We start from the raw sequence: 27,352 nt of genomic DNA on the forward strand, positions 1-27,352 counted from the left end.
TGCAAACCTAGACATTTACATAAGTAGGCTTTGTGACATTTGGTGCCTCTAATATATTATTTAAAAAAAAAACAGAATACAAATGTATTTATTTAAGTCCTGCTGGCTACATTCCGTGTTTTAAGTAAACATTTCTGGGGCTGTGTAAATTCAGTCAGCTATATTCATAATTGGTAATACTAAACATTTGTTTATATTTCAATGTGTCATTTGCATGAGCATTTTTTTTCATTCTCGTAAACATTATGTACAACAATATAGACCACTTTGCAAGATGTAAATACTTGTCCAGAAGCACTTCCAGTTATTATATATTTAAAATGATTGTTTTTTAATCCTACACAGCCCATATATTCAAATCTTATTTGTAACATCCAAAAGAAAATAAGTTCTTTTTGACCAGCGTTGTTTACGTCTATCTAACTTCTCACTAAAATTGACCATGATTGCAAATCCTTTACTTAAAGAGTCCTTTATTGTATACAAGGAATAATATTTCGAGAGGAAAATAAGTTACATATGTCAAGTGCAAAAATAAACATTCAATGTTATTCTCACGTGGAAATTGCAAGCCAGTGTTCCCGAAAAAGGCAAAGCCTGTATACATATTCTATATTTTTAACACTAAACTCTGACAACATAAATTATACAAAGCAATTATACAGTTAACCTTATTATCCAGCTAGTTTGTACCTGTCGGGCACAAGAAACAGCTGAATGGAAGAGAATCAAGCTGAAGTTTAAACAGCTGACTTTTCTAATAACAGTGACGGACTAGCAAAGAGCAGCAGTACAAAACAGGTACAAAGGTATGAGGTGTAAACAAGCCAAAATGGCCTGGAAACAACTCTTATCAGTGCTTTCAAGTAACAGTTCACCCAAATTTTAAATTCTGTCTAATATTTAGTCACCCTCTTGCCATTTCAAACCTGTCTGACAGGTAGATATTTCAAACAGCAGTACCCATTCACTTCTATTGTATGGACAGTGAATGGGTACTGCCGTTGTTCGCTTTTCAACATTCTTCAAAATATCTTCTTTTGTGTTCAGTGTAAGAATGAAAGTCATACTGCTTTGAAATGACAAGAGGGCGAGTAAATGGTGATAGGATTTTCATTCTTGGGTGAACTATCCCTTTAAGAAGCATGCATTAGTTTACATACATTACAGTCAGAGGCTGAAAAATACCAGGCAGCAAACAACAGCATTCATGACTGAAGTGCCTGTTGTTTGTTTGCGACAGTAGTACAAATATACAGTATGACATGAAATGTCTACAATGACATTTCTATATAGTTTATTTCGAAATGACTATAATTAAAATGACTTCATATTTTCATTGGCCAACCTGCTTTATAAGAAACTGTCTGAAACCATTTTCTTAATGCTCTGGTTATATTTCTTGGCTTTATTTTTATGTAGCCAAACAAAAGCCACAAAGTGCACATAGAATACAATAGACCTCCAGTCTTCGAGACACTGCCGATCTCATGTATTGTTCTACACTTCCTGTTTCTTTAAGTATGGGACTGCAAATAACCACTAGGCAGTACAAAAAGAAACAACTTGGACGGTTAAGAATACACACACTTAATCACATTGGACCACAGTAGTTCAAGTCTGGTTAAGATTCTGTTCTTACCAGAAGTAGGCGAATGCAGTGATAATTATATACCTGTTGGTGGCTTTTTTGCATGCTTTCAGATCTCTTACTGACACAGCACATTGAAATGTTGAAGTTAAGTTACTTTAAAGCTTTCAGCATTGCTATGTACAAGCTGGACCTGCACAATGTGAGTGTTTAAGTTGACAGACATCAATTGTACGTAGCAGCCAGAGTCTGGTACTATCATACATATATCTGAAAAGAAACAAGGAGCAACTTAACCAAGTAAAATTACTCATAACACATTTGAGTTATTTATAAAGTAACATTTTGCTATGCAAAAACTTGTCGAAAAGGCTTTTTTCTTTTCAAAAACAGTGGAAAAGCTGGAAGTGGAGGGCTACATCCTGTTCCTGTTTTTGATGGGCAACAAAGGAAAATACTAGGTGATGTTCCATTGAGATATAGGGCTCATGTAATGCTTTAAATGCTCTTAATACAGTACAGCACATTTGGAAAAATCTAGGAAAAAGATCTGCTTAGCATCAAAGGCACTTTAAGCACTATATGGACTCAAAAAGGCCACTTTTATCCTAAATTTACCAAATAATCATAACAACATTGTTTATTATATGATGTAAAAGCATGTTCCCTGTTAAACCAAACTCACAAACTGGCTGACTTCATCCTCCTGACTGGCAAGGTTGTCAGTTAGCACAATGCTTTGCAGTAGACCTGTAGGAATAATGGGATTGAAGGATCGATTGCGGCTGTAAGCGAAAGGAAAAGATGACATATGCCCCGACGAGCCGAACGACAGCGGCCTGGGCTGAAGGTGCGTGTGAGTATCGAGTTTAGCAGCTTGCGATGAGTCTTTCTGATCTATTACACGCTTCAAATCCTGCACCTGAGCTAGAAGTTCCATGAGTTTGGTTGTGATGGCCACGGATCCACCGCCCATGATGTGCACCTCAGGTATCCAGCGAAGGTAGCGCTGCATCCAGAGGTGGATAGCCGGTCCATCCAGACAGGGGAGCAGGAGGCTGTGATAGTCCAGAGGACGCCGCTGCCAGGCCTCGTAGAACTCCCAGGTGGCCGCCACTGGGGAGTCAGGAGACCCCATCCAGCGACTGATGCGTTTGACTCGTAAAATCTTTTTAAGACTATCGGCCTCGTCTTTAAAAAAGCCTTTCTTGGGTGGGGTTTTGAAGGCTGTGCTGGGTAAGGATAACTGTCTTTGGTGCTATAATTGTAAGTAAAAAGAAAATCAGCAAAAATAATAATAAAGCGACTCAATGTTCAATAGCCTATGGTCTGCAGATCATAGAAACAATGTTAAATTAAAAAAGTATATTATTAATTTGTTTGGGACAATTTCATCCTCTTACCTTGGGCTTGTGAGGTTTGCGCACAGTTTGTTTCACTTTCTCGGAGTACAGGGGGTTAAGGAAGAAATTCTGGGCCTTGCTGTCAAACTGTAGAGACCAGTCCCACACTGAAGGGCCGCTTTGTGCTAGCGGCGACTCAACCTGCCAAGAAATCAAGCAGAGGCAGTTGGAGGGAGGCGTGTCTGACTGAGCGAAGCAGGCAACGGCCACCAACTTCTGAGCACATGTAGAACAATGATTACATTACAGTGGGATGAATGTTTTCTTTTATAGGGCGCCTGTTTTTTGTAGAGGCCTCATATATTGGTGGAATGCCAAAATGTAATGGTATATGTTAAACAGTTGGCAATGTCCACAGACACACCGAGAAACACAGGCCTTTACCCGAAAATGTACTCATTCTCATGTCATTCCAAACCTGTATGTAATGCTTTCTTCTGTGAAGCACAAAAGCAAGTATTTTGAAAAGGATGGTTTAAACCTCAATGTAAACATTCTTTAAAATATATTTTTGGGGGTTTCAGACACACCTGAGGGTGTAGGCGGTAAATGATGAAAGAAAATAATGTTTCCATCTCTTTAAGCGCAAATTATACTTCGGTGCACATTTTGTTTTCAGGGTTATTCATATTTTGAACTAGCGTAAATATTTTTTAGTTCACATGATTTTTAACACTGTTCTACTAACCACAAAGACAGTTATTTGTTAGAAACCAATCTCATCTCCCAGTATATATTTTCCCTACTATGGCAGTAAATGGAGGATTATGGCCGATTGATTACCGATATGGCCGATAATTTAGTGTCCATCCCCATTTAATAGTTTTAGTAAACCATAATAACCTTGCTGTTCATTATCTGCTATGTCTTACAATTTTATCATTAGCCGAGTCACACAGACTGTCTAAGACACGATTTATCCTGATGTGAGGGCTTTTTATGTTGTCTACACATTGCAGGGGCCTGAATGCAGAAGAGTCCTTGCTTAACTGTGAACGAGACATAACAACCCTGGAATTAACTTTGAGCAAAAAGTTGTACCTTCATAAAACTTTCCCTGTGATATGCAGAGTTGAAGAGGAAAGTGCTGAACACAGGCACATGAATGCTGTCAGACAGCACAGTCAGGTAAGTCTCAGAGAACTGGAAGGCCGGGCCTTGCTGCTGAACAAGCTGCCACACACACTCGAGAAACAGGAGGAAGACCGGAGACTGACACTTGGCAATATAAACAAGAGTGAAATTAAAAAGTAGGCATGCATAAATTTGTGCGTAAAATGCATGATTCATCAATAAGTTCAATAAGACTGATAATGACCTAAGATGCAATGTATTAAGCCAAATGAAACTCAACTTCCTAACCCTACTACTATAAAACTCATCTCAGAGAAACAAAATGGACCTGCGTTGAAATGCAGCATGTACAGTCGTAGTAATGTTGTCTAAAAGAGTAGAGTAGGCCTATTTAAAAGAATAAAAAAGTAAACTATGAAAGTGGATAACATAATGATAACTCTACAATTCTAGATAAAAAAGCAAGTCTTATTTCGAATGAAACGGTGACATTCTTAGTTGTGTTGCTCCTAACTTGTTCATTTGACCAAGCTGGTAAAGAAACAGTCAAGAGTGAACATGCAATAATTACATCTTTATCTTTCTGATTGAGGTGATTACATCGATCCAGGAAGGCATGGCAACCAGCCACCCACTCTTTCTGCACCAGGCTCTGGAAACCTGTGAGTGTTCTGTAATAAGGGTCCAGCATTATCTGAGCCAGACTGGAAATCAGACAGCAAAGATCTGTGCCCTCTTCCTCTGAAACGAACAAAGAGAAAATTGAGTTTTAAAAAGTACAAAACCTCTATAATGTAGGGTGTATAATGTCTGCATTACACTACAACACTAAATGCAAAATAGTGTTTTTAAACAGATTTCCAATTTGGTCCCAGTTCCTATATTGAGAGTGTCAGCCCTTGGAAACCAAATGTTTTAAATATGCCAGTGTTTATACTCTTCAGTAGGTCAATCTAAAAATGTTTTATGTATGTGTCCATCTGATTTTGCTCATTAAAATATTCATATGAAAACATTTAGTTTATATATATATATATATATATATATGTAGCCCCTGGTAGGGTCTCCCAAGGCAAACAGGTCCTAGGCGACGGGTCAGACTAAGAGTGGTTCAAAAACCCCTTATGATGTTGAATATAACAAGGACCGTGACGTCGCCCGGTATGGCGCAACCGGGGCACCACCCTGGAGCCAGGCCCGGGGTCGGTGCTCGTATGCGAGCGCCTGGTGGCCGGGCCTTTCCCCACGGGGTCCGGCCAGGCTCAGCCCGAAGGAGCGACGTGGGGCCGCCTTCCCGTGGGCTCACCAAGTGCGGGAGGGACCATAGGGGGTCGTTGCGTAGTGGATCGGGAGGCAGTCGGAGGAGAGTGCCTCGACAGCCCGATCCCTGGACACGGAAGCTAGCTCTAGGGACGTGGAACGTCACCTCGCTGGCGGGGTAGGAGCCTGAGATGGTGCGTGAGGTTGAGAGGTTCCGACTAGAGATAGTCGGGATCACCTCTACGCATGGCTTGGGCTCTGGAACCAAACTCCTCGAGAGAGGATGGACACTTCATCACTCTGGAGTTGCCCATGGTGAGAGGCGGCGGGCTGGTGTGGGTTTGCTTATAGCCCCCCAGCTCTCCCGCCATGTGTTGGAGTTTACCCCGGTGAACGAGAGGGTCGTTTCCCTGCGCCTACTGGTTGGGGTTAGGTCTCTCACTGTTGTTTGTGCCAACGGGCCGAACGGCAGTGCAGAGTACCCGACCTTCTTGGAGTCTCTGGGAGGGGTGCTGGAAAGTACTCCGACTGGGGAATCCGTCGTCCTACTGGGGGACTTCAACGCCCATGTCGGCAACGACAGTGACACCTGGAGGGGCGTGATTGGGAGGAACGGCCCCCCTGATCTGAACCCGAGCGGTGTTCAGTTATTGGACTTCTGTGCTAGTCACAGTTTGTCTATAACGAACACCATGTTCAAGCATAAGGGTGTCCATCAGTGCACGTGGCACCAGGACACCCTAGGCCGCAGGTCGATGATCGACTTTGTGGTCGTTTCATCTGACCTGCGACCATATGTTTTGGACACTTGGGTTAAGAGAGGGGCAGAGCTGTCAACTGATCACCACCTGGTGGTGAGTTGGATCCGATGGCAGGAGAGGAAGCTGGACAGACTCGGCAGACCCAAACGTACTGTAAGGGTCTGCTGGGAACGCCTGGCCGAGTCTCCTGTCAGAGAGATCTTTAACTCCCACCTCCGGCAGAGCTTCAAGCAGATCCCGAGGGAGGCTGGAGACATTGAGTCCGAGTGGACCATGTTCTCCGCCTCCATTGTCGAAGCGGCAACTCGGAGCTGTGGCCGTAAAGTCTCCGGTGCCTGTCGAGGCGGGAATCCCCGAACCTGGTGGTGGACACCGGAAGTAAGGGAAACCGTCAAGCTGAAGAAGGAGTCTTATCGGGCCTGGTTGGCTTGTGGGACTCCTGAGGCAGCTGACAGGTACCGGTAGGCCAAGAGGACTGCTGCCCGGGTGGTTGTGGAGGCAAAAACTCGAGCCTGGGAGGAGTTTGGTGAGGCCATGGAGAAGGACTATCGACTGGCCTCGAAGAGATTCTGGCAAACCGTCCGGCGCCTCAGGAGAGGGAAACAGTGCCCTACCAACGCTGTTTACAGTGGAGGTGGGAGGCTGTTGACCTCAACTGGGGATGTCGTCGGACGGTGGAAGGAGTACTTCGAGGATCTCCTCAATCCCACCGTCACGTCCTCCATTGAGGAAGCAGAAGCTGAGGGCTCAGAGGTGGACTCGTCCATCACCCAAGCCGAAGTCACTGAGGTAGTCAAGAAACTCCTCAGTGGCAAGGCACCGGGGGTGGATGAGATTCGTACCTCAAGTCTGACCTGAGTACCTCAAGTCTCTGGATGTTGTGGGGCTGTCTTGGCTGATACGCCTCTGCAGCATCGCGTGGCGGTCGGGGACAGTGCCTCTGGGATGGCAGACCGGGGTGGTGGTCCCTCTTCTTAAGAAGGGGGACCGGAGGGTGTGTTCCAACTACAGGGGGAACACACTTCTCAGCCTTCCCGGGAAAGTCTATGCCAGGGTACTGGAGAGGAGAATACGGCCGATAGTAGAACCTCTGATTCAGGAGGAACAGTGTGGTTTTCGTCCAGGCCATGGAACGCTGGACCAGCTCTACACCCTCTACAGAGTGCTGGAGGGTTCATGGGAGTTTGCTCAACCAATCCACATGTGTTTTGTGGATTTGGAGAAGGCATTCGACTGTGTCCCTCGTGGGATCCTGTGGAGGGTGCTTCGGGAGTATGGGGTTTGTGGTCCTTTGCTAAGGGCTGTCAGGTCCCTGTACGGCCGAAGCAGGAGCTTGGTTCGCATTGCCGGCAGTAAGTCGGACTTGTTCCCAGTGCATGTCGGACTCCGGCAGGGCTGCCCTTTGTCACCGGTTCTGTTCGTAATTTTTATGGACAGAATTTCTGGGCGCAGCCAGGGGCCGGAGGGTGTCAGGTTTGGGGACGACACGATCTCGTCTCTGCTATTTGCGGATGATGTTGTCGTGTTGGCCCCTTCAAACCAGGACCTTCAGCATGCACTGGGACGGTTTACAGCAGAGTGTGAAGCGGCTGGAATGAAAATCAGTTCCTCCAAATCCGAGGCCATGGTCCTCAGTCGGAAAAGGGTGGCTTGCCCACTCCAGGTTGGTGGAGAGTTCCTTCCTCAAGTGGAGGAGTTTAAGTATCTCGGGGTCTTGTTCACAAGTGAGGGAAGGATGGAACGGGAGATTGACAGACGGATCGGTGCAGCTTCTGCAGTAATGCGGCGTCGTGGTGAAGAAAGAGCTGAGCCACAAGGCGAAGCTCTCAATTTACCGGTCAATCTACGTTCCTACTCTCACCTATGGTCATGAGCTTTGGGTCATGACCGAAAGGACAAGATCCCGGATACAGGCGGCTGCCTCCGCAGGGTGGCTGGGCGATCCCTCAGAGATAGGGTGAGAAGCTCGGTCACCCGGGAGGAGCTCGGAGTAGAGCCGCTGCTCCTCCACATCGAGAGGGGTCAGCTGAGGTGGCTTGGGCATCCGTTACGGATGCCTACTGGACGCCTTCCCCGGAAGGTGCTCCGGGCCCGTCCGACCGGGAGGAGACCCCGGGGAAGACCTAGGACACGCTGGTGGGACTATGTCTCCCGGCTGGCCTGGGAACGCCTCGGTGTCCCCCCGGAAGAGCTAGAGGAAGTGTCTAGGGTGAGGGATGTCTGGGCATCTCTGCTTAGACTGCTGCCCCCGCGACCCGGCCCCGGATAAGCGTAGAAAATGGATGGATGGATATATATATCTATATATTTCATATTTTTGTATACATTTAACATAGGAAAGAAAAACATGAAACTGTTACCTGTTATGAGAACATTTGTGTTGTGTTTCTCAAGACATTCAACCACCTCTACTGCTTTCTGAAGACATTGTCTGTTAAGAACATTAACAGTATATTTTCAGGAACGTAGATACTAGAGTTCTCACATTTTCATAAGATTTCCAATCAGTGTGATTATTCAGATGAACCGATTCACTGGATACAATCACTGTGGTTCTACTTATGACTGTGGGAACTATGTAAGGAGGAATTTTAGGAATGAAAACTGACCTGATGATGTCTAGCCAACCTGAGCTTTCAATGGAAGAGAACCACTTCACATCTGACAACCAAAACTCTGTTGCATTATCTACAAAAACAAAAATGTGATTTCAAATACAAGCTACCCTTTAATTTAGTTTTTTATATGAATATAGAGTTTATTGTGAAAGTTTATTCTGTGACTCACCTATAAGAAAGAACTGTTTGAACTTGTTATATGACTGTTGGATGTCTTGTAAAGTAGGAAGGGATTCTGTGAGATCTTCTGTTTTTACAGAATACAGATAATTATGTGCTACTGCATTTATCATTCTGCAACAGAAAAAAAGCCACAGAGAAATTCTTGAATGTAAAACTACTGTTGACAGAAGATAAGCCACATCAACATTTTTCCTATGGACACAATGTTCTTTTACCATTTGATTATTTCATTTAAATAGAAATGGGGAAACACAGAGGTACAACCATTACAAGATAACAAACTGTCACGCTATTCCCTAATAAAAACCGTGCCCTTGATTGTGTCCATGAACGCCCACAAACGGTTTGTGACTAGAGAGATTTCTTTCACTTCACTGAAATAAGAGGATGCTGCGCCAGTGTGGCTTATTTCCGAATGTGGGTCAAAAAACAGTGCATTTATTTACGTATCCAAGTGCTTTTGGAAATCCCCATCTTCCTGTGCCACAGGCAGGAAAGATGCTTTGAACAGGGCACAGCCACTGTGATGAGACCAGCACCAGATCTTAAAACAAAAATAACAATCCTTAGATTTAGTAAAGCAAAGGAAAAACCAGTAAAAAAAGAATTGAAAAAGCATCATTTAAAATAAAACTCACTGGTAATCCCTTTCCTTGGTGGCAGGACAAATCCTCTATAACTGATGGAATGACAAAGTACTTTGGTAACCTGAGGACCATGAGAACATTCATTTCATTTTTTGGATACATTTATTACACATAAATCAACAATGATGTATCTCTGTATTGATATAACAAAGACCATTTTGGCTAAGATATGATTTATGAAAGTATTTTTAACAATCATTTTGTTTGATTGATTGATAACAGACTTGCCATGTTAAGCAGCGGCGGTATTGGACTATCTTTCATATAAAACTTGTTGCATATAACAATTTATGTTAACTTCCAATGACTTAAATGCTATGTCTTGAGATTAATTGTTAATTTATCTGATTCAGTAGCTGATGAATTAGAGATGGTGGCAAAACTTTCAAATAACAGCAGCAGAACTTACTTCTGAGAGAGATCAAAGTTATCATTTTCAGTGACCAATCTACATTTAGTTTTGGTCCGTTTCATCTCCTTGGTCCAGTCCTCTGGTGAGTCGAACATAATTGTGTCGTGTTTCCTCTGCATGTCTGCAAAACCACCAGTTGGTACAAATGACATCAGTTGTTGTTCCATAGTCGTTGTTCAGGTGGAATATGATATACTATAGTATATGGCTGGATGTGACATGGAACCTGTGTCTAAACCGCATCCAGTATTTTAAAATTATAATGGGTTTTATCTTGTCGCGTCACATCCGGTGTAGTCTAAATTCAATTAATTTCTATAAAGTCTTAAATCTGTCCTTTTCTGAAGTCTCAACATATTAAATAGATGTCATGTTCTACAGTACATTACATGAATAAGAAAATACTTCCGATTAAGATAATATTTTATCATACTACATTTCAGTATGTGTTTTCCTTGAAAATCCAACTCACAATATTTTGCTATGCTAATGCTAGCTCTACCAGTTGAGCTACAAGATGTAGGCTGGCATTTCAGAGGCAACATGACGACTAAAAGCATACAGGTAGAATATCACCTATTAAAATCATCTTCATTTAATAATCTTGTAAAAAATGAAATGTAGAATAAAAACATCTAATAGATCTAGGACAGTGGAAATGAGTACCTGGGCTTGTTGTTCCCTCATAGGAAAAAGCAAAGAGACACTTCAGGGATTTCTCCTCCAAACAATGATGTGCAATACCATGAAAGATCTAACAAAACAAAGAAACACAAAAGACGAGGCAGTGTTACCTTCATACTATGCTGTACACATACATTACCTTAGTTTCTGAGGCCAAACATATTACCTTCTTGGCGTCTTCCTCCTTGGTGTATGTTAAACAGAACTGAAACACTTGCAGATCTTTACAGTGAATGATCATTTTAGACGGGTATTTGTTCTTCACGAGGCCTCCTGTTATCAACTTCCTCTTTTCATCGTATACTTAGAAGAAATAAATCATTTCACAGAAATAAACAAACAAAAAACTATTTCAATATATCTTTAATGGTTTCTCACCCATCCATTTATAACAAAAAGGAAACATTATTACCACCATAGATGTGATCCACACACGTTAATGTAACGTCATGTTCACGATAGAGTTTGTTCTTGAAGTTCCTGGCCTGGAACAAAGAGGCACCAGGTGATGCAACAGCATTGAGTGGATGTTACAGACAATATAAGAAATCATGTCGCACTTCACGTTTATGTGATGTAAACAACACTTACTTATAACAATGTCGATATTCATTTTAGAAAGCAACCAATGCTGCGTATCAGTATTGTATTTTAACACGGTTAACACAGGCCAGCCACTTTCTGTTGCCTTTCTCAGTGTGCTTTATTTAAACTTTCACACAATATATGTGTGTGAAATTAACTGTGAAATACAAGTCTAAAAGCGCCACACTGAACCTCAAATATCAACCAACATTAAAGTTTAAACCTTCAGCTGCCAAACAGTTTTGCATCATTTTAAGATGCTGACAAAAGCTCAATGACGTCTACATGGCTAAAACAAATACTGATATGAAGACAGAGATGATTTCCCCATATGAACCTGCTCGAAGTCCCACCAGAATTTCACTGCCACTGAGTCAAACACACAAGTTCCTGAAATAGCAGCCAAAGCGAGAGCACTCGGGCAGAACAGTTCCTCATGCCATGTCTTTGTGCATGCTCTGTGGCAACAGCTCCAGGATTCATTTTTTGTGGATTTTAAGGGACAGTTCACCCAAAAATGAAAATACTATCATCATTTACCCACCCTTTTGTCATTTCGAACCTGTATGACTTTCTTCCGCAGAACACAAAAGATATTTTCAAGAAAGTTGGTAGCCGAACAGCGCCAGCCCCCATTCACTTCTATTGTATAGACACAAAACCAATGCAAGTCAATGGGTGCCGGTTAACAACATTCTTCAAAATAATTTTGTGTTCTGCAGAAGAAAGAAAGTCATACAGGCCCTGTACGAGAAACCAACCCGATGTGTGTTATGAACAAAGTCACATGGACTTACGGTCTCCTCCAGTGACATCTCATCGCTAATGAAAGTAACACGAAAATTGGTGCAGAACAACGTGCCAAAGACGCCACGCTGGGAGAGGTCATCTTGAGTGTATTTGAGGATGGGATTGGCACTGCAAAACACCACTTCTCCTGCCACAGAATTAAAAATATGCTTACACAAATAAAATAAAAAGTTTGTGGTTCTAGTTGTTGTGTGCATAAGGAAATATGGTCAGTGGACTATGGTGAAGTGTTTAAGGATCTGAAATACCACAGGTTGTAATTACACTAAATGTGATCTCTCTAATCCACAGTGTGACCTAAAGATCTATGACTAAACATAAAACTACACCCATGGTGGATTTAAACAGCCAAACCATCATTTAGACTTAATGACAACAATGAAGAATAACTTGAAGTTAACAATGCATTCCGCAACAATGCATGAGGACGGTAACACAAACTGAATGACGTTCAGGTTATACAAGAAAATTCATAAATAGCAAAACATTATGCAATGAATGTCTTACCTGGTAGCAAATCAGGATGTTTCTCTTTTTTTAGTGGCTCTTTCTCCAATTTTATTTCCTTAAGAAAATAAAAGTCACAAAACTCTGCTATACAACTGTACATGTTATGAATTAAGTATTACAGGATTAACCAGGCATCTAATGTCAAACACATCACGTCACATTTCATGAATTGAAACGACATCTGCTAACCGTTGCTGGAAACAGATATGAAACACCAAAATCCTCTTACAGCCATTACAATAACTTTATAATGTTGAATCTTATATGAGAACTGATCTGATTATGTCCCTTGTAAGTTATAGTACTTCCTAAAAGTACAAAACAAACATAATTTGTAAACCAAGGGTAAGGTGAAAACAAGAATTACAGTTTATTGAATTTTTTATCTAAACACACAAGATTAATAAAAAAGGAAGGCATTAAACGTCCTTGCTACCATGAACAACCGTTACTTCATAAGAGGTCCCATGCATTTTGGAAATTGGGACACTCCTTCCCTGTTGACTTCCTGGGAAAAAAAGCTATTCTAAACGTTTTGAAACCAATATGCGCGAAAGAAGAACAACAAAATATATCACAGTGGGTGTTTCTGTAAGTGATAATGTACAGGCAGTCGGTTGTTATGGCAGAAATAAGCCATGACAGTGTGATCCGCCCCCGACACGAAGTGTCAGTGTTGCCGCTTATTACATGTCCACTTGCCACATGAGAAAAAAATAGACATGAAATTTGAATTTTAAAATATTTTGTTATCTCATTTTTACAGAATGCAGACCGTGAGGAAAAGCTGTTTACTTTCGGTTTAAAGGTAAGAAACAACGTTCAAATGTCACAAACAGGCAATTAGGTTTAATAAATTGTAAATATAATGTCATGTTATTTAAAGACATATTTATATTTAATTTGTCAAAAAACCTAATTGCTGCATCCGGGTTACCGTGTGTTATTAGTTTTGAGAGGTTGTTATCTGGGAATAACGAACCTGCAAAGTCGCGCCTGGCCAATCAGAACCAAGCATTCCAACGAGTCGTGTAAAAGTGATATTTAGCCAGGAACAATAAGACTGAGGAATGCTGTGAGATCCGAGCTTCAGAACAGGAAACGCTCCCCACATTAGACCACTTCTACCTCATACAGACTGGAATAATGGGATAGTTTATGCTTTTGCAATGTTTGTAAAAGCCCCGAACAATACAATATAATGTTTTCATTCACCTGCTAATGTGATTTAGCATTCGACAAAATGCAACACAGCACTATTCAACTATTCTAAGTGGAGCACAATTATTTTCCATCAGGCTCTTATCAATGAACAAATAAGCGCGCACATTTAGACACAACCAAGAACGAGTTGAACACACATCACATGACAGCGGCACGCGAAGACACCGTATAGCGTTAACCATTAGCTGTAATGCAACAATAAACGTAAAAACGATCATCATGCGAACTCATTAAGAAATATATCAACCGGTCTACTTTTATATTTCTGCAAATCTGCATTTCAATCGTCAGCCCAGCGGTGATCTTATTAGTTTATTTTCCCGTGTGAACGCAAAACAAACAATACGAATTTCCTTGTTTGCCTAAACTTAAACAAATCAACAATGTCCACTTCATAGAGACATAACCCCGCCCCGTGCACTGTCCGAGTTGTTTCAACTCTTGTTTCAGTTAAAAATCTCCCAACTGTTTTGAAAACAATAAACGTGTAACACGGGTGTATCTGTCTCGCTTACCTCAGGCGTAACATAGGACACAAATGACGGTTTAGAAGATTTCGCTCCTGCGCTCCCCAAACTCAACATTTTGCCTGCACCCAGTATCCCGCTCCTGGGCAGTCAGGTGGAAATCCGGGAGCTCAAACACAACTTTACCCCCGCTCTCTCTCTCTCTCTCTCTCTCTCTCTCTCTGTCTCTCTCTCTCTCTCTCTCTCTGTCTCTCTCTCTCTTGTCTCTCTCTCTCTCTCTCTCTCTCTCTCTGTCTCTCTCTCTCTTGTCTCTCTCTCTCTCTCTCTCTCTTGTCTCTCTCTCTTGTCTCTCTCTCTTGTCTCTCTCTCTTCTCTCTCTCTGTCTCTCTCTCTCTCTCTCTCTCTCTCTTGTCTCTCTCTCTCTCTTGTCTCTCTCTCTCTCTCTCTCTCTCTCGTCTCTCTCTCTTCTCTCTCTCTCTCTCTCTCTCTCTCTCGCTAGATTTCCTTGGTTGAAGAGAAATTAGCCCTGACAGCAAACCGCGCCCATTCTACGTCATTGGTTCTTCATAAACAAGTAGACCATTTTCTGACTTTGTGGGCTCGAGTCGCTTAGTGTTCATTGGTTTACTCGGCTGTCAACCACACTCACTTCCTCGATTTTAAACCAATAAGCGGTCGTCTTTTGAATGGACGTGCAATGAAGGCCTGTGTGTTTGTTATGGAGCACTTAACTAAAGGTTGAATTACGGTAGCTGCAATTGATCTTCTAAAAGAGACGCACGAAAGATGTGCGATCGAAACACTGGTCTAAAATGAGCTTTTGACCCGTATGTCTCATTTGTCTTTTTTCTTAACTATGCGGACTAAAAACTTTAGACCTTTAACCTGCATCTTGAAACGACGTAATACCGACCAAACCAAAATCTTCAATTGACTCAACATGATTGGACACAATGAACAATTGAATCTTCTAAGAATTGTATTTATTAGTTAAGCATTGTAATGCAGTAGTACCTTGACAGTGAATGACAAGCATCAATGGGTAAGTGTACATCAATCTGCAGTTACAACACAAAAACGTCTCTCTCCAGCCTTCTTCCGTAGATATATAACAAACTTCATAAACCAAAATAAGGGCCGATCAACTATTCATAAATGACAAACAAAATTAATAAAACCGAAAACATAAAAACAACAACATTCCTGTGCTTTAAAACCATACAGGCATCTCTTTTAGAAGATCTATTGCAAGATAAGATACAGGCTGATTCATGATCATATATTAGAAATCATACAGTTATGATCATATGTACATTTAGAAATACACTAGAAGTACAGGGAGAACACCATTATGAACACATACAGACCTGGGTCCAAATGGGGAAAAAAGGCTTGAACGAAAGAGTACTTCAGTGTTTGCAATTTCTATATTCAAATTATATCTTCGCTATAATGTCTGTTAATGAGTAGATAGATATTTGTTTTTCGGCCCAGCTCTGATTTTAACAATCTGTGGCTTCTCAGTCATGTGACATAGGTACACCAAAGAGGCCTGTGAATCGAGCACACATACAACCTAAAGTTAGGACAGTTCAGCTTTACATCACTTGCATTAAGCATATAGAAGGAACACGGGTTTAGACATGTTACTAATCAGCCAATGATTTGATTAACAAATGGTCAACAGCCAACAAAGCCTTCATAATGCACTAGGATCCATACCCAGTCCACATCCTCACAATCACCACATTTCTGGTTGTAAAAGGAATGTCTTTAGCCAAAATAATAACGAACACCAAATGATTTATTGCAAAGCTAAAGAAGCTGCTGTTAAAGTAACAATGTTTGCACTGAATGTATAAGATAGACTTTAAAGAATCTGTTCCACACTAACAGTACTTTGTCCAGTCTGTTGGCTTGCTTTTAGAAATGCTTAGCTTATGTCAAGCTACAATTGCACTCCTAGATATTATTACATATTACATCCAACATGCTGAATGGAGCATGAACGTCAAAAATAACATCTCTTTTTGGGCTAATTAAGCAGTGACAATACACAGTTTTAAACAACAGGGTGGACTATACGATTTGACAGTGTGTTAAGCCAAATGAAACCTAACATATTCCAAGCAGCCATCAGTAGGACCTTTACCATCCAAAAATATTTCTATGGAGTAGCAACTGGCATGCACAGAGGTCAACAGAACAAACAACGTGTATTCCTGGAATGCACAGGATTTGAAATGGGTACGGAGAGAGGACACACTGCTGTGCGCTTTAGAACCCCTCATAATCCTTTTTGTCTTTCTTTCCTTCAGCTTCGAATCCATCGGTACTTTCGCTGTTGTCGCGACGTCTCTTGCGGTTATTTCGTAGGTTGAAGCGTGCGTTCATCTGGGGCAAGGGGTCCATGCCTAGAACTTTGTGAATCTGACGGAACGCCAGCAGTCTCAAAGCAAACTGTAGGGAAAGTAGCCGGTCAGTCACTGTTAGGACTCAAATATCAGTGTACTCTTGAGTGCGTACTTACCTGAGCGCTTAACGTGATATCTTCTCTCTGCTGATCAACCATCGCAGCCAATGTGTCTGTTGGATTCTTCTCACAGGGGTCTATCAATCCTGGAGCACCTGCATCACAAGCAACGGTACATAAACCACAGTAACACCATTTGTTCAGTTTACAGTTACATTAAAGGGAAAGATCACCAAACAGATCTCATCCCCCATTGACTCCAATAGTATTTATTTTCCTTACTTTGGCAGTAAGTGGGGGATGAGATCATAAGCCACAACGCAAATGTGTCTGTTTATACATAAAAAAAAACATTTGACTATAGTTGTTACTTGAACGTTGGCAAGTTGTAGTTTAGGTGTACAACATAAACCTAAACTGTTCACACCAACTTGCAGCACTGATTTTGAGAGTTATTAATTTACTACATCGATTAAATGGAAAATACATTAACACTCGACGTTAAACAAGTGCTCGATCTTACCAGACTGAAGGATGCCTGAAGAAATACATTCAAAGACGCGTCGAAGAGCATCTCCAGGGCTCATTGGTCCAGCAGCACTGCTGATGGCCTTCTCCACCAGCAGTTCCATAGCCTTTGAGTAAATACAGAACAATTTACAGAATTTTGAAAATCATTTGTGTACAGAAAAGGAACTTTGAAAAAGAAATCATCAGAAGAAAAAGGTTCTCAGTGACAATGTCCTGCTTTTTTGCACTCACCCAACTTGGAAAGGCAGACCATGTGGATACCCGCTGACAAAGGTCACGCAGTATTCGAATGACAATCACACATGACTGGAGTCCATTAGCTCTAGCCTTCAGTGCAGTGAATTCAAGATAAGTTAATGCACAAGAACACTTCATTCACAAACGTTCATACATGACGGGGTTCAGTAAGAGGTGCAACACCACTGTTCGCAATGGAAGCTTTTAATTGGTTGACAAAACAGCCGGGTCAATTGCCTTTCATAAGCTGCCATTTCCAGCAGTATTATACCTCAGCATTAGTAAAAGAGTTAAAAGTTTGCAAGATTCACTCGGAATGACTTCCTGGTAATCTTGTAAACCCTGACCTCAGTTGTCAGATACACAAACATATACTTTCATTTTACAAAAGATCAGTTTGCAAGTAGTTGCATAGGAACTGATGCAGTCAAGGAAATCTGTTTTACTTTGCACGTGTGTTTGCAGAGACTGCAACAACACAGGAAACTAATCAGATGTTCCTTTCCTCTCAATCCCTAATCCCAAGGAAAAAAACCATTAACAAAACTAAAGACAAAAAACGAAAATCCACAAAAAACAAACATGAAAGCTCTTATCGATGACACTTTATGCAAAGGTATTCTGCAGCCTTATGGAATCATTTTACATGCTTACTCTTTAATCCCACATTTATAATATAAATAACATGTATGCAAGGATGCTTTTGTAGGATCAGATCTGCTAATGTGCAACAAAGAAAATGGAACAATATCATATTCATAATTTTTTTTATGGCATCCTTGTATCACCTTTTCCCTCATAAAAATCTACTTTTGAGGTTTACAATTTGAAAACAAAAGGATAAAAAAACTTAAATGAACAAATGAAAATGAATACATCTCATAAGGCTACGAGAAAAAAGTAAAATGATGTTCCGAACCTGGAACCACTTAGCGTGGCGTAGGGCAGCCAGAGCGTCAAGGCATTTTTGCCTGTCCAAGACGTCCGCTGGGTCTTTCACCATACTCGAGGTTACATCTAAAAATGGATCGAATTGTCAAATGATGGTGAGGAATGGGTGTTTGACCAGGTCAGAGAGATTGTCAAGAACACATTGCCACACATACCAAACTGGTCCCTTGCTAATTTCTCAAATGTATAAACTAAAGACACTTTCATTTCACCCCATGTGCAGAATCGTTCAGATCTTTTCGACAACATTATGGATCAGGTATGCTTGCCATTGGTGTTATATGTATTCTGTGGTGTGGTTGAGAGCGAAGGAAAAGGGCAGAGACAGATGAATCTTAAGGACTTTTTCCGGATATTAGACAAAAAAAAAACGGAAACGTGCCTGACATTTACATACGATAATGCTCTGCAATCCACCATTTGAAATTGCTGGGAATACAACAGAATATATTATTAAATGCTACAAGCCAGCAGAACAGCTTAAAAGATCAACTTCTACCATCACAATCCGTAAATGCTACATGTGGCAGAATGACAAAGACTTACAATGGTCATCTTTCTGTAATTCCTTATTATTGCACATTAAAACCTTTCAAGAATTCAAGAGTCGCTATTTTGTCAATAACAGACAGTCTTCTTAAACTCTTCTGATGTTTAATAAGAAAAAAATTGATACTACCACCTTGTGCTTCCATTGGTAATAATAAAGTCTGGTAAATAATGCCTGCCTTACCAGCTGACTTTGCATTTAAGAACAGTTGTTCTCTTGAGCTCTGGGCAAAAACAAATTGTGGATTCCAGCGACTACAAACGTTTAGGTATTAAAAACTAAATATCAAACCCTTAATGAATAAAGTGACTGTACTGATCCAAGAACATTGGAAAGATAATGATGGACTGCCATGGTATTGCTTGTATATTCATGAAAATGATGTATATCGAGGGAGATGTGCACTGTTCACAGCTGATAAGATTTTGTAGTGATCTTTTACAGTTGCATGGCAATGGTAGGTGTGGCAAAGTGTTGGAAGATATTTAGGAGAGGGGACCTTGGTCAAAAATCCTTCCGGAGCTGGTAGACGTAGCCTCAGATGGGAGACAAATTGCTGAACAATGCAAGTAGGCTTTGGTCGGGACTTGAAAAGCTTTGTATACATGAAGGCAGCAATGCGTGCTGGCAAGAAAATATGAAGCTCCCTGCGAGAGGATTAGGACATCACTGCATGCATACCCGTCACGATTGGGTTTGGAGAACCCCGTATCTTAATGTATACTGAAGACTGAGTAACCCAGGTCCAACCAAAGATTCCTCTAACAAAGCATGTCTCCAAAAAGCTTGCTGATACTCCCCTAAGAGTCAAGCGGGAATGGTGAGACAGAGCATGTAGAACGATTTCACTATATCAGTGGCTTCTTACCAAGTAAAACTTGTCATTAGAAAAAAAGTGAGGGTTATTGATGCAATCATTCCATTACTTGCAGCTAAATGTGGTCTGTTGGTTGTTGGGCTTTTTTCTTCAGATGCATCAAACCAAAACTGCTGAATAAGCTAAATTTAGAATTGGAGCAAGGTGCAGTAGACTGCTTCTCTCAAGGGAGCACCTTCATTTTAGAATGAGGACCTCAGAATGTTGAACTTTCTCACCACTACACAAAAATAATATTTGTTTCCTGTGGGGACATGACGGATATTGACTACACCTAAACAGCTCAGATGTCAACCATTTCTATTGGAACTTGTAATACAGGAATTTCTGACTGACCCCTCGACCCCCTAGGAAGGAATACAATTTAATTTCTGCATAAAACAATCCCCTTGAACACAGGAAACAAAAACCATCTTAACCAGAACTAACTAGACTTACACAATGCAAACACTTATCATGCTTGTTTTGGGGAGAACTTCAAGAGCACTGGAGAAGTGTTACAAAGAGAAGGCCCTGAGCACCACTGCTGGCATCTTGGTTGGGTCGGAAAAAAAACCTGGTAGTGTTGAACTCGGCTCTTTTACGGATCACACATTAACTTGAAACCACTTGGCTTCAAATCCTATTCAGTCATACTTTTAAATAAACGCATGCGCACAAACTCATTTTACAATCATTTTGTTCAAAATTCAACGATCTTGACTACACTTATGGATGTCCAAGCTCAAGCACATACCAGGTTTACTTTGGAGCATTTGATTTGAGAAAACGAGACTGAAAGTTGTACAAAAGGTGCAAATAATAACTATGCTTGTATTTATATCTACTGCAGTCTCCGCAGTGCCAACAGATGGGCTCTTAAGGGTGTCAAATCAGCATGTAATATTAATTTGATAGGTAGTCGGTTAATGTGAGCAACGTCTTTTCAAACCTCCATCCTGGGCATTGTCCTCTCGGATGACGGGCGAGGTGAGTGTGACGGTGACCTGCATCTTGGGTTCAGCACAGGAGGTGAGGATAATGGCAGCCTCTTGGACGGAACCATTTACCTCATATTTCTCTGGTGTTACCGTCTGACAAAAAATGTTGATGTGTTAGCAGAAAACACTCAAGATCATCTTTTTTTTTTAAGAGGATAAGCAGAAGAAAATGCATTTTCCTTTAAATGCCTATAATAATGGAACAACAAAAATCTATATCTTATAGGTATAATTACAGTTCACTATGGCATGTAAACTATAAAATGTTGAGAGGGCTACATATGTAAGATTGTCCAAAACTTTTACTGTTTGCAAAGACAAGGAGATAACATCTGGCATAGCTGGTACCGTGAGCTGTTTGGGGAGATGTTCCACAATGCGGGTGAGCAGATTTGTAGTAGGTTTCTCTGAACAAAGGAGGACCAAGTTGACATTTTTGTCTCCTCGCAGAAGCAAGCCCTTGGCAAGAACGCCTACTCGCATCACACCTTTCAGCACCCTGAAACGCAGAAGAGATAATATATAGCTTTGCCTTCAAGTGTGTAGCAATAGATAGATTTAAACTTCCTCCTACCTGTCTTTGGGAGGCTCTTTCTTCTCTTTGTCTTTGTCTTCCTCTTTGTCCTTTGCACCTGCATCTTGGTCTGTGATAATGTCAGAGACTAGCTTAAGTGCTCGCTCAGTGATTGACACGATCTTCTGGATGGCCTGAAGCTCATCCTCCGAGGGGTAAATAGCTGCATGTTTGGTCATCACATAACGATCATCTGAGGAATCAGGGCGACGTGGAGGCTGAAATAAAAATGTAATGTTTAAAACAAAACAGTTCTAACAAATGTAAATGGCAATAAACACATTTGAAAACTATGAATCGTTTTTCATAATAAAAGCATGTCAGCCTCCACAAGAAAAGATTTGACCTCTGGTAATCACACTCTCCTCTAAAAAATCCTCAAAACTCACCATTGGTCCTTGTGGCTGAGGAATGGGCATCCCAGGCCTCATACCCAGAAGACCCGGTGGTCCAGGTGGACCCTGTGGATAACCTCCCTCAGGCATTCTGCGCCTGTCCTCCCAATGATGCTGCTCCTCCTCCACACGCCGCCAGTACATATCTTCCTCGTAGTGCCTAAGACGACAATGCTTAGAGTAGAAAAAGCCAAAACATACATATTGCTGTATAAGAGCATAAAAACCATCTCACACCTCATCTCCATCCTCCAGCGCTCCTCTTCTTCACGTCTTCTCCAGTATTCTTCCTTCTGCATTTGCTTCCTCATCTTTTCCTCTTGGATCTTCCGGGCTCTGATGCTGGGTTTGACTTCCACCTGGAGATCTGGGTTCACCTTTTTCTAGAACGGTCAAAACTACAATCAGCATCACGATGGAACTTTAAACAAAATATTAAATTGAACCCACTTACCTTATACTGCAGTCGATGTCTCCTTCCCTTCAAATGCATTTCTTTTGCATTTGGATCGTTGAAACTGCATTCGCACAGTTTGCAGTGGAACCGGATAACCTTTCCTTCATCATTTCTTACCTGTAAAAAAATGTATTTGTATTATACGTATATTGGCCACAACAGCTATGGTATAAAAATGACTTTTGTTTTGCTGTTGTCTACAAGGGATGTGCGTTACCTCTTCGACATAGTCGTGTCCAACAGGCTGAACGTCACTCTGCAGGGCCGCAAGTGCTGACTGAGGTGACAGACATTCAGTGTCATTCTTCATGTCAAGTGTTGGCGCAGGCACAATGGACTGTGCTGGTTTAGTTGCCTCAACCTTCGATTCCTCACTTTTTGTAGCCGTGGTCTGTAACTTGTTTCCGCCTGGTTTGATCAGTATCAAAACAGCATAATGTTCAGTAAACCATTTTAGTTTTCAACAATTAGGCTTAACCACACATGCACTGCAGTTCAGGCGAAACATGAAACAGTGAAGCAAGACCTACCAACAAAATTGATCTTGGGGGTGTTGACCTTCTTGACAGAGTTGACCGTGACGCTGCTGGACATTGGGTTCTTGCCCTGCGAAGCTGAAGCTGCCATGCCGACGGATTTAAGGTAAGACGCATTGGAAATTGAGGAGGAAGTGGACAAGTTAGATGTTGTGCTGCTTGTGGAGCTGTTGATGAGGGCGCTGGCAGTCTTACTGGGAGCTGCTGTGCTGGAGCTAGAGCCTTGGCTAACAACACTGGGCTCGGAGGATGGGATCGGCTTTCCTAGTTTGGTGTGCAATTTCACAACCTGCAGAAATAAACGTGAACATCATTTGGATAAATGAAGGTTTCATTAACCTACTACTAGAGCATCGTGTGCATAGTTAAAATGTGTACCTATAACTTTGCATGAATGTTAATGTGTGACCAAAATCAAAGCATTTAGTAAAAAAATTTAAAATGTTGTTGCCTCAATGTGCAAAATGGCTCAATGTCTTCAAACAGCCTCCTCAAAAAATAGCAAGAGCTCACATTTATAACACTCTCCTCCAAACTATACAAATTCAAAAACAGACTGAAAGCCGATTATGTGCAGAGATCAGAGTGAGTCACATACCTTCTGGTGTTTGGCTCCTCTGATGTGTGCAGCGTAGGCATCGGCCCCTGTACAGGAGACATCACAGAGCTCACAGCGTAGCTGATTTTGGGTGCCGCGGGCGCAGTTTCCACCTCCAGAGCTGCTGCTACTGCTGCTGCTGCTCTGGGATACCTTCAGAGCAGCTTCCTTCTTCTTGTGCTTCTGGCCCTCCAAGTGTTCCTTATAGGTCTGAAAAACACACACGTCAAAATGTAATCCATGAAGATGCCCAAAATGATAAATTCACCTCTGTCGTTTTTCATTTTTAGCAAACCACCAATTGAGATAAAGCAAAAGGTGCAGCGTTATGTAGAGAAAGATACCTGGGGTCCGGCACAGCTGATCTTGCAGACATCACAGTAGTGTATCTGAGGTGGTTTAGGGGGCTGTTTAGGTTTGAGAGTTTTATTCTGGAAGGGGGTTTTCTTGGTAAAAGTGCTGCCGGTCCAGGCAGCAGTGGCTGCTGCGGCAACAGCCGCATGTTTCTGCTGCTGTTGTTGCTGCTGCTGCTGCTGGTGGTAGTAGGAGGACGCGGCTGAATACACAGCAGCTTCATATCCAGAGTATGATGTTCCTGCATTCAAAGAGGAGCCATTATTAGCCAAAGTGCATTTATCATTGTTCTTGAGTTTTAATCACAGGACTATGATATTTTTACCAGAGTATGTGACTGCATTGGTGCTATATGTTGGACTCTGAGAGTAAGATGGGACTACAGAGGCAGCCGCTGCGCTGGGTTGTACAGCAGAGGACACTGGGTAAATGGAGAAGGTTGAGGTGGCTGGACTGGGGGTGGCTTGCTTTATGGCTGTAACCTGACGCTGGGTTTGCTGGGTCTGGGTGTATGGAGTGGCGCCTTGACTGTATCCAGTTTTAGGTGCTACAAAGAAGAGTAAGAGATGAGTGTTATTTTACTGCTTTGAGACATTTTACACCCATAACCCAATTTCCCCACATTTATTTGATTAGTTGAGAAATTAAACTGGTTTTATAAAAATATGTGGCCTTTCAAATGATATAATATGTTGTATGAATATGTATAATATCAGATGCATTAACAATAACTTTTATGCATAAATGCATTTGCTCTTTGATATTAGGTTTATTGCCGAAAACATTTGTCAAACATACCAGTCTGATAGTAGGATTCAGCGACAGAGGGTTGAGGCTGGGCTGCTGCAGCAGCGGCCACAGCCGGTGTAGCTGTAGCCTGCTGGTAGTATTGTTTACTGTCATACGCTACAGCCGGAGCTGTGGACCGCACGTATGAATACGTGTCCTGCAACAGTAAACCGAGAGCTTGACATGACAGTTGGCTTGAACTATTTAAGTTAATACAATCGCAACAGGCAAAGTTCAAATAAAGGTCTTGGTTAGTCTCAAAACAGGCTTACCTGGTAGTTTTGTGAAGTGACAGGAGGTGGTGGTGGGGGTACTTCTGGCTGTCTCTGGGCATACCCGTAATCTGTGGCAGCGTGGGCCGGTTGGTATCCCCCGTAAGCTGCAGCATTGGCTGCAGCTGCTACGGCGACTGGTGCTGGCCTGGCGATGGCAACCGTGGCAGCAGTAGGGGCATAGCCTGCTGCCACCGTGTGTGCCACCGGTGCTTGGTGCACAGTATAGCTGGCCACTGTAGTGGGGTGGGTGTATGCTACCCCAGCACCCGGCTGCTGACTGCAACGAACAGAACAAAGGCTAAGGCAATGACAGCAGCCGTGATTATATGCACTTAAGAAAACAGGTTATTACAGGGATTTAGCAGAAAGAGGCAAATCCCTACACCTATTAAATAATTAAGAGTTCTCAAGCAGAAACCTAACAATGTAGAGAGTGTGCATGGGTGTGGAAAATAAACATTTTGATGGTCTTCATAACAGGACAAACTAGGTAATAATGTAATTATTGGACAAAGTAGAAAAAATATTCAGTATTCCCATAATTTGTTAAGTACATGAATTTGTTAAGTAAATGAAGTACGCAAAGACTGTTAGACAAATAGTCATTATCCTTCACACATGTAAACTTGCATGCATCTAAACACAAATACTGATGTCATAAAACCAACTCATAATTGACCTTGTGTTTAATGCATTTGAACAAAAATAGGAACATTGCCCATGTAAACTGAAATAAAATACATTTAGAAATTTGACATGGTGTTGCATGCAAAGCCATTATAAAAGCACAATATTGTGTGTAGAATTATATTTGACGAAATTCAATCAAAGCTTTTTAAAAAGAAAAGTCGGCAAAAAGGAAATTCTATTGATTTACATTGAACGCCACTGCTATACAATGACATTTTAAGACAGTCGAGTTCAAATCAACCTCTCGCTAGGGCAGGTTATATTGAAGATGCATTCATGAAACCTTTTATCCACTAAATCCCACCCTGTCTTTAAGTTATACATTTATTTACAGAAAGCTCCCGATCCAATTTCTATGGCCTGGATGGTTTCACTAGTTGAAAGTAACGAAAGTTTCCTCTATGAAAATAGGAAGATCAATCATGTCTCGCATTACAGTTGATGCAAATAAGGCTGTCACTAATAGCGAAAACATGGCTAATGAAAAATTGCTCACAAATATTACCATTCATTTCCTGTAGAAGGAAAACCCCAACTGCATCAATAAAAATGAATCAAACTCGTCTCAATATAGCAAAATCAACAACTAAAGAGCAAAGCGGTTTGGCCAGATCATTTATTTGAGATAGAGGATCAGCACGGAGTCCTTGAAGCGTCCGTGAAGACATCGCCCTACACAAACACATCAAATCTAAAACTATTGTGCGTAGGCCTAAGAGGTCGAAAACGTGTCGATAATGATTAGACTTTTCCTAAACAATGCGTAAATTCATTCATTTAACGTCAGTCTAATACGGCCGTTGCTCTGAATGCGCAGAGCTGCAGTGGTGCAGATGACAGCTGGCGTCTGCTCGGGCTGTTCACCATACTTATGCTTCTTAGGTCATTTTACACTCAAATCAAACACCAAAATAGATTCACAACAGCGTTAATGTCAAAGAATAAGTCGTCGAGTAAAGCGAATACAACGAAATGAATTATGTCTCTAACTTCTAAAACAAATACGCCAAGGAGCGGGTGCACCTGCTTTCGTTAACCCTGTCGCATGTAAATAATAATGATTTTAATAACAACATATTTTTCGCGAACGTCAAAAGTACTGCAGTTCTTAATCGAGACGAGCCCTTAAATATCACTAGCATAGGAAAGTATTATCACGGAATGCATTTTTTTTAAATACTGTAACGTTCACGTTACACAACATCAAACAGAAATAAATACACAGAATATGGCTACAATATGTAATACACCATTTTATCCCAAACACGTTCACCAAAGGTTTAAAGCAAAGCCTATCCGCTTCCTACCCTACCCCCACCCTGATCCTGCAACAAAGACAGCAGGGCCGAAACCCACCATTACTGAAGCACCACCATCCCCGAGATTCCCAATAAACATGAAGGCCTTTACCTGTACTGCGCCGCAGCACCGTGGGTAAATCCAAAATAGTTGCCGGTGGCCATTTTGGCATCTTCACCTAGCCGGCTGGGCACTATAAAAGAACAGATTCACGGAGGGTAAGCGGTTGTTAGCAATGGCAACCATGATGAAAAGTCCCGTATCATGCGGAGACACAAACACGTTGGAGACCGCTGTGAATAAAGCCCTGGCGGCATCGCCGCACATCCATCCCAATCATAACGTCTCTGCTTCAAATCGTGTCTGGCGCTTCAAAATGCTTTTAAATAATGATTTTACTCACCATAGGTGAAGGACACTACTGGACATATGGGAATCATTGGGGTCCTCTTCGCATTCAAACTCCGACTCGTAACCCTGCCTTTAATTTGAGAAGGTCGTACCAGGATATAGCTTTTGACGCGCATGCGCGTGCGCACGTGTATTTGTGAGTGACG

General features: G+C 41.7%; 2 protein-coding genes across 6 annotated transcripts; both read right to left on the reverse strand.

Moving 5' to 3' along the window:
• Positions 1-454: 454 nt before the first annotated feature.
• mtmr12 (myotubularin related protein 12) lies at positions 455-14,763 on the reverse strand. Of its 4 annotated transcripts, none has more exons than XM_079482029.1 (16): positions 14,278-14,763; positions 12,536-12,593; positions 12,016-12,155; positions 11,046-11,118; positions 10,800-10,936; positions 10,616-10,703; positions 9,947-10,070; positions 9,529-9,598; positions 9,337-9,434; positions 8,877-9,001; positions 8,699-8,777; positions 8,450-8,520; positions 4,640-4,809; positions 4,036-4,212; positions 2,995-3,135; positions 455-2,849 (listed from the first exon to the last, which is right to left on the reverse strand). In XM_079482029.1, the coding sequence occupies exons 1-16, from the start codon at positions 14,344-14,346 to the stop codon at positions 2,262-2,264; spliced, it is 2,208 nt and encodes a 735-aa protein (XP_079338155.1). In that variant the 5' UTR covers positions 14,347-14,763; the 3' UTR covers positions 455-2,261. The 4 variants fall into 4 exon arrangements, with proteins under 4 accessions (XP_079338155.1, XP_079338156.1, XP_079338154.1 ...); XM_079482030.1 differs by having other exon boundaries at positions 4,036-4,179; positions 14,278-14,561; XM_079482028.1 differs by lacking the exon at positions 14,278-14,763 and adding an exon at positions 13,521-13,776 and having other exon boundaries at positions 4,036-4,179.
• A 422-nt stretch (positions 14,764-15,185) lies between these two features.
• Positions 15,186-27,316, reverse strand: zfr (zinc finger RNA binding protein). 2 transcript variants are annotated; one of them, XM_079481378.1, is made up of 20 exons: positions 27,199-27,316; positions 26,907-26,988; positions 24,804-25,083; positions 24,541-24,688; positions 24,068-24,289; positions 23,733-23,983; positions 23,389-23,598; positions 22,785-23,079; positions 22,472-22,662; positions 22,252-22,371; positions 22,035-22,180; positions 21,792-21,957; positions 21,403-21,620; positions 21,177-21,327; positions 20,780-20,921; positions 18,390-18,487; positions 17,465-17,560; positions 17,226-17,337; positions 16,760-16,857; positions 15,186-16,689 (listed from the first exon to the last, which is right to left on the reverse strand). In XM_079481378.1, the coding sequence occupies exons 1-20, from the start codon at positions 27,233-27,235 to the stop codon at positions 16,507-16,509; spliced, it is 3,246 nt and encodes a 1,081-aa protein (XP_079337504.1). In that variant the 5' UTR covers positions 27,236-27,316; the 3' UTR covers positions 15,186-16,506. The 2 variants fall into 2 exon arrangements, 1 of the variants encoding a protein (XP_079337504.1); XR_013788012.1 differs by lacking the exon at positions 18,390-18,487 and having other exon boundaries at positions 15,193-16,689.
• Positions 27,317-27,352: the final 36 nt, after the last annotated feature.

This window comes from Barbatula barbatula, assembly GCF_947034865.1.
Source record: "Barbatula barbatula genome assembly, chromosome: 2".
Lineage (NCBI taxonomy): Eukaryota > Metazoa > Chordata > Actinopteri > Cypriniformes > Nemacheilidae > Barbatula > Barbatula barbatula.